General features: G+C 36.8%; 1 protein-coding gene across 1 annotated transcript; it reads left to right on the top strand.

The window, feature by feature from the left end:
- Window positions 1–1,668: 1,668 nt before the first annotated feature.
- On the top strand, window positions 1,669–6,687 carry LOC122067641 (alpha-terpineol synthase, chloroplastic-like). Its single transcript, XM_042631484.1, has 7 exons — window positions 1,669–1,919; window positions 1,997–2,264; window positions 2,649–3,021; window positions 3,280–3,498; window positions 3,579–3,717; window positions 5,043–5,291; window positions 6,130–6,687. The coding sequence occupies exons 1-7, from the start codon at window positions 1,695–1,697 to the stop codon at window positions 6,436–6,438; spliced, it is 1,782 nt and encodes a 593-aa protein (XP_042487418.1). The 5' UTR covers window positions 1,669–1,694; the 3' UTR covers window positions 6,439–6,687.
- Window positions 6,688–10,061: the final 3,374 nt, after the last annotated feature.

Genomic DNA, 10,061 nt, shown 5'->3' with positions numbered 1-10,061 from the left:
GAATAGTTTTGTTTCTACAAAAAAATAAAAAATAAAAAAATACCAAGCACGGGAGTAAAGTATGTAATGATTACACAAAATAATATTATATATTATATTTGATATAGAGACCATTGGGGTTGGTTTGTGTGGCAATTTCTGAACCTTGGTACTTTCAATCTCCCTTATTAGGGGAGGCGTTGAGCAATAAGAAGTAGTATGTTGGAGGCAATCTCAAAAAGTATTGACTGTCTAGTGGTGGAAACTAGTTGTATAGAACTCTATGAATACATCTTAGGGTGAAACACAACTATTTCACTTCTTATTCAGCTGATGATTTCATTTACTTCTTACTTCTTGACATTTAATTTCTAATTTGTGCTTATGGAGTACAACTTAGTAGTAGACTCCTTAACATAATTTGGCCAAATTGCACTCCGTGATTGACATGTTTGATGAAATATTATAATTCAACATCCCCAAGTCTACGTCTTTTTAATGAATAGTTTTGTTTCTAAAAAAAATAAAAAAACAAAAGACAAAATACAAAAAATAAAAAACAAAAAACAAAACAAAAATAAAAACAAAACAAAACAAAACCAAAAACACCAAGCATAGGAGTTAAGTATGTCATAAGTACACACAATAATATTATATATATATATATATATTTATGTGTGTATATCTATCAAAAGAGGACAAACTTTTTCTTGGTTAACATCAAAAGAAGACAAACTTTTCTTGGTTAACATCAAAAGAAGACAAACTTTTTCGCATCAATGTTGGGGGACAACGGCAACAGGGCATTGCGTCATTAAATGCATTTCGCATTTCGAGCTGGTAGGCTGTGCTGCCCACGTTATTAAATGCATTTCGCATCAACATTGGCTCACGGCGGCTTGGTTTGCCGCCCACATTTTTGACCTGAAAAACAGTTTTATTTGTAGAGATGAAAACGGTTTTAAAAGGGTTTTCTCCTTTGAGATAGCCCAATACCATGTGTTTCTCACCTTGAGAGTTGAATCCCTTTATTTTCGTCATTTTCTTTTCTTAGATCTGAAAATCAGTATCATCTAATTTGCCATCAAGATAGATTATTCTCTTCTGAGCGTTCATTGTTTAGATCTTATTCATTATTATATAGATAAATATTACGTATTTAGACGGTGATCTAATAATTCTTGATGTCTTATTTTCCAAACTTTTATCAGTATCTCGTTCTTCACGTTTTGTCTCGAAACATTAAAATCATCACATCATCGGGTCTACGAGTTGACCCAGACGGAGAGTAGCCTGATCCATTGGCAACGCACGCACGAACTGTAAAGGAGCTGAAGCGGCCTAGATTAGGATAACAACACTGTGACGGTTCTTCTCAGAAACACGTGTTGAAGTCGTTTAGATGATCTTCGGTTCTATGGGCATCAAACATGTGGCACCACGTGGTTTACATCCATTGAAACACGCTAACAGACGTCACGTGTTGCGAAGTGTAGGTGTAGTGTCAATGTAACTCATATAAGTCACTACATTTAAATTAACACATGCTTTTGGTGATTTTAGTTTGGTTTGAATGTGGTTCCTTCGAGCCTCCTTAGTTTTCAAGTCATTTAAAAAAAAAAAGAAAATCAGAAAAGCTAAATTCATAGGAAGGAGAAGGATGAATGTATAACTATATATAGGCCATAAACTAGTGGTGATTTTGCAACTAAGTCATGGCTCTTCATCTCCATATCCTGCCTACTGCTTGCTTTTCCAAAGGCTTGACTCCTTACAGAAGTGTCCCAATAAAACCTCTCAGCCATCATTGCATGAGTTTAAGCATCCGATCCCACGTAAACTCTCCTTCATTTGATCCAATAACTGAAAGGAGATCTGCAAACTACCAGCCCAGTATCTGGGGCTTCGATTTTCTGCAATCTTTAAAGAGTGATTACACTGTAAGTAAATCCTTATTTCTTTTGTAACCATGCTTATATATCCTCGTAATTTATTTGGTGACAAATTTATTTCACAGGGAGAGGCCTACAAGGACAAGACCAAGAAATTGGAAGATGAAGTAAAGCATAAACTTGATGATAGAGCCATGGGGCATCTTTGTCAGCTTGAGCTGATTGATGACATTGAAAGGCTTGGGTTAAGCTACCTCTTTGAGGAGGAGATCAAGAAAGCCTTGGACACCATAGCATGCATGAAAGATATGGATACTAGAACTGAGGAGAGTCTTCATGCTACCGCTCTTCAATTTAGGCTCCTTAGACAACATGGATATGAAATCAGCCAAGGTACTAGTCCTTCTCTCTCTCTCTCTCTCTCTCTCTCTCTCTCTCTCTCTTTTGTGCTAACGACAGGTATCTAGGCCTGTGGCCTGATTAATCCCGTGGGCTCATAGTGACCCCACAACCGTATGGACCGAATCATACCGATTTCACTGAAAGCAGTGAAGAGCACTAAACATCCCATGTGAGTGGCCCAAGATGTGCCTAGTGGGAGTCGAACTTAGGACATCCGAGTTTACGGCTTGTACCAAGTTCGTTGCTCACCAACTGTGCTACCCCCTTGGGCTCTCTCTCTCTCTCTCTCTCTCTCTCTCTCTCTCTCTCTCTCTCTCTCTCTCTCTCTCTCTCTCTCTCTCTCTCTAACATAAAAGTAACTTAAATTGTGAATAGGTGTGTTTAATCACTTGAAAGATGAGGCAGGGAATTTCATAGCAAGTTCTTTAGATGATGTAAAGGGAGTTCTAAGTTTGTATGAAGCTTCTCACTTGGCTGTAGAAGGTGAAAATATATTGGACGAGGCCAGAGACTTCACAAGGACAGTTTTGGAGGGGATCAAGTGTGATATGGAACCAGGGCTTGCAAAATTAGTGATTCATGCTTTGGAGCATCCTCTCCACTGGAGGATGCATTGGTTAGAAGCTAGGTGGTACATTGACATCTATGGGGAAAAGGAGAACTCAATTCCTGCTTTAATTGAACTAGCAAAGTTAAATTTCAACATTGTCCAAGCTGTACACCAGAAAGATCTAGCTGAATTGTCAAGGTATGCATGTCCATGTGTGTTACCCTAATGCCACCAGGTGTAATTCCACTTGTCCAAAGGCATCGTATGTTAACAGACGTTTTCAGTTCGAGTCTCTTCACGACTGATCTATTACATCGGTTAGTCGTGGTTGACTTGAATCTTAAAACTGGACAGATTCAAGGGTTCCTCGTTAAAAAAAAAAATAATAAAAAAAAATTATGCCCATTTGTGTTGCATGCGGTCTAAATTACTCAATTTTTTTTTTTTGGTTTATAGGTGGTGGGAACATTTGGGCCTTGGAGAAAACTTGGGTTTCGTCAGAGATGATATGGTCCAACGGTTTTTATGGGCATTGGGAATGAACCCTGAACCTCATTTAAGTAATTTTAGGATTGAACTTACAAAGGTTCTTGCTCTAATAACAACGATCGATGATGTTTATGATGTTTATGGATCTTTGGAAGAACTCGAGCTTTTTACTGATGCGGTGGAGAGGTTTGTTTGGCTATTCTGTGTTAATATATAAAGCTATTTTTTTAAGAAATATATCTCAACTTAGCTGATGTTGCTTTCAGATGGGATATTGAGGCCGTGGAACAACTTCCAGACTATATGAAGATATGCTTCTTGGCTCTTTTCAACACTGTTAATGAAATGGCCTATGTTCAACTCAAGGAAACCGGATTTAACAGCTTACATTTCCTAAAGAAAGAGGTATTAGACCTATTCATTGTTTTTATTATTGGGCAAAGGTAGGGGGTGCAAGTTTGGCCAGACAAACCTGACATACTTTCCCCTTATGCACATGGACATAAGCTAGTGTACGCTACATAGCCTGATGCATTCTTTCTCCCATTAAACATTTAAATATTTAGGTTAAAATTATTTTTGCTAGGCTGAAAAGGCTGTGCTTGAACTAAGATATCCCAGCCCAACTTTTTGCTAGGCTACCTGAGGGCCCAAGCAGGGCATGGCTTTTCAAAAATGTAGTCTAGAATGGCCCGTGTGCTGCACCCTTAGTCAAAGGTTTCCTCAAAATTAATATACAGATCATATGAGTCCAAAAATTTGTGGAACGGTAAGCCACAATGCCCCAACTTACATATCAAGTTTCAACTTGAATAGATATTTCTCAATGTGAAAATAAAAATCTGACAGTTTAGGGACTACAAGAGGGTGTATGGGTATGAGCAGATGATAACATATACAAGGATGAATGCCAATACATGGAAGAGTGTTTGATTGAATAAGGCTTGAAATTTGATATGTGGCTTGCCTAAGCTTAGACTTGTCAATCCAATGGTCAAAATCACTACATCATCCTACCATGTGTTTGAAATAGTTTATAGTTGCGGTAAGCTTACCTCAACAGAGCAATTTAAACAAAATTATCCATTTATTTTAAATTGCCCATCTTTGTCTTGGTCGTAAAAATATGGGGAAGTGTTCCCTGTGGAGGAGTATAGTTCTTGCACAAGCGCAATGACCAATGAGAGCACATAAGGAAACATCCAAAATGAATCATTTTCTATTTCACAAGGGGGTGACAATTCATTTTGTTCCCTATGTCTAGGTGCAGAGGCCACATCACTCCCCCACACAAATCACTTTTGCCTAAAAATATTTTGTTAGAATTTTATTTTAATCCATTATGGTTAGATGGATCTGGAATTATGTGGATTGGTGAATCCCAAGGTCCATTACTTTTATGTCAATGTTCAGTCTGAAAAATGGAATTGGCTGAATGCTAAAATAAAGCTATGAAATCTAGTAAAAAAATGTAACGTTCTAAATGAAAATGGCCCCTTGAAAATACCAGGAATTATGTCAATACATGAGAGGGGATATAATTGAATCTAACTCTGGCATATGACATATCTAGATCATTTTTTAGATAAGTATGTAGTCAAATTACAAAATCACCTTCCACTGGCCAAACTTGATCTTGAGACACCCTCCACTCTTACCATGTGAAAAATCAGTTTAAACATATTTTCCTCTACAATATAACTTATATGCTTCTTTCAATTTTATTCCAGTGGGTTGATTTATGCAAAGCATACTTGATAGAGGCAAAGTGGTATTACAACAATCACAGAACAACTCTTGAGGAGTGCCTAAACAATGCAATTACTACAATATCAGTAAAAGTCATACTTATTCATGCATTTTTCTCTTTGCGACAAACTTTTCGAAAGGAGGCTTTATATTGCTTTTCACAATATCCAAGTCTCTTAACTTGGCCATCGATGATTGTTCGACTTGCTAATGATCTTGGTACTTCAAAGGTATGTGAACCTCCATAAATTAATTAGTAATTTGCTTCCTTCCACTGTATTTATTATTAGTTAATTTTTATTTTGAAATAGGGTTGGTTGGGTTGGTAAATTCACTAGATCTTAGTTAGACCTAGATTTATAGGTTGGGACTGTCCTGAACTTGATGTGAAATAATTACTTAGTTGTAGGATTTATATTAGATTCACCTCCCCTCGCGTTTGTCGCCATGAACGGAAACAACGAAATTGAAGAGGGCAGCAGTTAGGGTTGAAGACCAAGTTTGGGATTTTAGAATTGAAGATGTAATAAGGGTAAAATGGTCATTGAATTAGGATGTTTTAGGTAAAGATATCATAAGGGTAAAGTAGTCTTTTCAATTTCAAAACTAAATACTTCACTTACGGTGTTAGCTGGACTAGGTTTATTTGTAAGAAATGAAACGCGAGGGGGGGTGAATGTAATAAGGGCAAAAGTGAGGGGAGGTGGATGTAAATTTCCCTAGATTCTTTGTAGGGATTCTCTATTGGTATATTTAGAACATGTAACCTTCTTTTGATTGCTTCTTTTTTGTTTTCAAAAGGTCTTTAAGCTAGGGTTAAAAGAATGTTTTCAAAATTATTTGTAAGTGACATGCAATTTTGTTATTTTTAATAGTTGTCATTGCCTTACATGCATTTTCGTCTCCGAATACATATATGAAATGACAAATACTACAAACAAAAAATGTATAAAAAACAAAAGGTTACAAATACAAACTATTTAACAAGTGCGTGTTAGTAAGAAAATTCCTTCCTTATATATAAATATTTTAAAGTGATAGAAAATACTGATATTTTTCTCCATACAGGATGAATTGGAGAGGGGTGACGTCTTAAAATCAATCCAGTCTTACATGCATCAAACTGGCGCTTCAGAAGATGTGGCTCGTGAACATATAAGGCACATGATTGATGAAACGTGGAAGAAGTTAAATAAGGAAGTAATCATCAGTGATGAATCTTTATTGCCCCAACATTTTATTAGAACCACCGTAAACCTTGTTCGAATATCTCTGTTTATATATCAATATGGAGATGGCCATGCTACAATAGACAACGAGAGCAAGAACCAAATAACATCCTTGTTTTTTGAACCTATTCCGTTGGTGGTCACTTAAGGGCCAGTAGGTAGAAGCAGGTGTGCCTAGAGTTGAACTCTCCTACTTCATTAGATCAATCTTTCCTAAAATAATAAAAAGTTTATTGTTAAAGATGACTGAAATGTTTTAGAACCGAATAAAAGGTGAATGTTTTCCTTCCTCGAGGGAGGTAGTAGAATCTCATCAGAAACTTGTTTCCCGTCTTCTTGGATCAGAATCATTAGAGTTATGATATTGAAATAAAATCCCATGTGTGAGATCTTTGTACTCTCTCTCTCTCTCTCTTTCTTGTTTTCTAACAAAACTAATGCAGATATGATTTCTTTTTCTTCTACAAATTCAAATATATTAAATTCTAGTACAAATCGTTTTGAGTGATGAGTTTGTATTAAAATTCGAGCAAATTTTATAAGAGAAATAAAGTAGTTGCTGGAAAAGGAGATTATTGCAGGAGAATAAACCAAAGCTGTAGCAGGAGAGAGAGATCATTGCCAGAGAGGGAAATTGTTGTCAGAGGGGAGATAATGTTGGAATTATGGGCTTAATCAATTATTCGCGTTGATTAAATGGGTGAAAGTCAAGTTGCATAAATTGGTTGAGTCCACTCTCAGGTTTAGGGATATACTGGCCCAATCCATTGTGGTTTAAGGTTTTGGGTGCATGACAGTATTTTAAATACTGGGTTTTGGATCCCTATAGCCATCATTAATTTTTCTTCATTTTACCACTACAGTGAAAGAACTCAAGGAGGTTTGAAGGGTTGTAGAAGATCAATAGCCAAGAGAGGGAAAACTGTGAAGAATGGCGTTGATCGTTTTCAGCATACTAGGTTAAAGGTACAAATCGACCCTCCATAATTTTACTAGAGTCATCTTCTTGTTTCTTTGTGTGGTTTCCTTAATTAGGATTTCGAATTCGAACGCATAGGTTGTTCTAACAAGTGGTATTAAGGCCACCTATATAGAGCTAGAATCGATGGGTAGAATTTCCATGTTTTATTGATTAGAAAAATGGGCAGTTCTTCCACATTATTGGGAAAATGAGTTTTCTATTACAAGAAAACGGGCAGCTCTTCCGTGCTATTGGAAAAATTGATTTTACTTCATGTAAAGTTGGGCAACGCTTGTACGCTATTTGACTTTAAGTAAAATTGGGCAGCGCTCTCTCGCTATTTGAAAAGCGGATTTTACCCTCATGAAAATTAGGCAGCCCTCTTCGCTATTTGGAAAATCAAATTTCTACTTTGTGAACGGATCAGGTTCACGTACAAGAATGTTCTCGTACGTCCGTAGATTTAGAATCTATTAAATGAAGAGAGAGAAAATTGATTCTAAATCCACAGATTAAGGACATTCTCGTACATTCTTGTACGTGAACCTGATCCTCTCTCTTCTACTTTTAAGAAATATGGATCATAAACTAGCAATAATATGGAAATAGTTAAGTTCTTTACCTAATTAGTAAGAGATGTAACGGGGTTCTTGGAAAGGTGAACGCAACCTTCACACCACAGCCTTAGGAGTAGCTTCTGGCTCTAAGAACACCAACAAACTCAAGGACTCAACTTGAAACAAAGGAATTTGGTTCAGGTAGAAGGGTTTTTCCCAGAGGGAGGGGTCAGATTTTTGGACAGGGGTTTACAACAAATCTCTCTTTTTTTTTTTCTCTCAGGAATTTTTCTCAGAGATAACTCAACAAGAAAGGGAGAAGGGCAGTGAATTGGCGAATGAAAAGGTGAAAAAACCTTCCTATTTATGGGCAAACCAAGGGGTATTATAGGGAAAATGGGCTTATTCTAGCCTTTAGGCTTAAACCATCCGAAAGGCCTCAAACGGCCAGAAAAGTTCCACCCCACCCCCCCAAAAGACGGTTTTTCTATGCTTAGACATTCCGAAAAGCAGCTTTAAATTACTTTCCTTTTACAATAAATATGGTCGGTTGGAGGGCCCCCCTTGGCTTGGCTGAGCCGTGTACTCACTGTAAATTAATAATCGTCTCATTAACTATTTTAATTCTTTTTAACAACGTGAGCTGGGTTAGAGTTGGACCAGACTGCAAAAAAAAAAAAAAAAAAAACTTGAGCCAAAGAATCGTTTCAATGAATTAGAATTAAGAAAACCTCTCACAAAAGGCAAAAGCATTCCTAAATTATGATTTTTTTTCTTTTAAAGGATAGCACTAATAGTGGGGCACATGATATGTATTATTCAGGAAGGGTATGAAAGTAATTTAAAAAAAGGGGGAAAAAGAAACAATTGGTGCTACCTTACAATAAATCGACAGCATACTCGTCTTTTTTTTTTTTTTTTTTTCTCTCAGGAATTTTTCTCAGAGATAACTCAACAAGAAAGGGAGAAGGGCAGTGAATTGGCGAATAAAAAGGTCAAAAAACCTTCCTATTTATGGGCAAACCAAGGGGTATTATAGGGAAAATGGACTTATTCTAGCCTTAAGGCTTAAACCATCCGAAAGGCCTCAAACGAGCAGAAAAGTTTCACCCCACCCCCAAATATGCTTTGACATTCCGAAAAGCAGCTTTAAATTACTTTTCTTTTACAATAAATATGGTCGGTTGGAGGGCCCCCCTTGGCTTGGCTTGGCTCAAGCCAAGTTGACTTGGATTTGACCTAAATGGCTGAAATAAGTATGAATTTGGCTTGGTTTCAATGTAAAATTGTCTTGGTTTCAGCCTCATTTAAAATGGGGTTTGCTTAGTTTTAATGAGAATTAAATTCGGTTTGGTTTTTAGCCTAATTTAAAATGGGTTTTGCTTAGCTTTATTTAGGTTCAAATGGGGTTGGGTTTGTTCAATATGGTTTAATGAGGTTTAAACTTTAGGAACATATTGCAAAACATCCGATCATTCGATTTTCGATTGTGAGATATCGATGGATCCACAATTTCGAACACTATTAAATGACAACAAGGATTGAACACATTACTAGATCGATCATCATTTTATGACGGAAAATATTATTGACCCTTTACGGTCACCTCCCCATATCATTGAATAATATCGGGCTGGATCCTTGGCATTTCCTATACTCAATTGTATTCCATACATTTTATACAAAATGGACTGTGTTAGGGTAGCTAGATTTATTTGAGTTGACTGGGTTTGACCTAAATGGGCTAGTTGACTAGGTTTCACCAGAATGACTGGATTGATTGGGTTTGACCAGAATTGGTTGAGTTAACTGGGTTTGAACAGAAATGGCTGAGTTGGTTGTATTTGGCCAAGATCGGCTGAGTTGACTGGATTTGAACAAGATTGAGATTCCTCCACGGAAGAGAGCGTACTAGCGTTGTCTTGTTTGTAAATCATCATTGTTGGGCTGGGGGGACAAAGTTAGATGCCTACAATGAATTTTAGCACATTGAGAGAACATCTAAGCAATGATGGTCAAAGGCTTAGTTGACTCAAATATGACCGAATGGCAAAGATTACCAACTAACACCTAGCCTAAATTTTTCATCTGAACCTTCCCTAATAGATCCAAACCCCCTATGATAGCCCTATTTAACCCTTTTATATCCTTGTGCAAAATTTCATCCAAATTTGGTGATTTTTGGTTAACTTTTAATGTGAAAATAACCATTTTATCTTTGGCATATTTCTCAGTATTCAAATCCCTAATTTT

Source organism: Macadamia integrifolia, unplaced genomic scaffold, assembly GCF_013358625.1.
Source record: "Macadamia integrifolia cultivar HAES 741 unplaced genomic scaffold, SCU_Mint_v3 scaffold3029, whole genome shotgun sequence".
Classification (NCBI taxonomy): domain Eukaryota; kingdom Viridiplantae; phylum Streptophyta; class Magnoliopsida; order Proteales; family Proteaceae; genus Macadamia; species Macadamia integrifolia.
The sequence above is the reverse complement of the archived record's forward strand: the minus strand, read 5'-3'. Positions and strand labels throughout refer to the sequence as shown.

Bases quoted from the DNA above. Each gene is read 5' to 3' on its own strand.
- LOC122067641 (XM_042631484.1), top strand. From the start codon at position 1,695: ATGGCTCTTCATCTCCATATCCTGCCTACTGCTTGCTTTTCCAAAGGC. The intron at 1,920-1,996 runs GTAAGTAAATCC...TTTATTTCACAG, and splicing joins CTTTAAAGAGTGATTACACT to GGAGAGGCCTACAAGGACAA. The intron at 3,022-3,279 runs GTATGCATGTCC...TTTGGTTTATAG, and splicing joins GATCTAGCTGAATTGTCAAG to GTGGTGGGAACATTTGGGCC.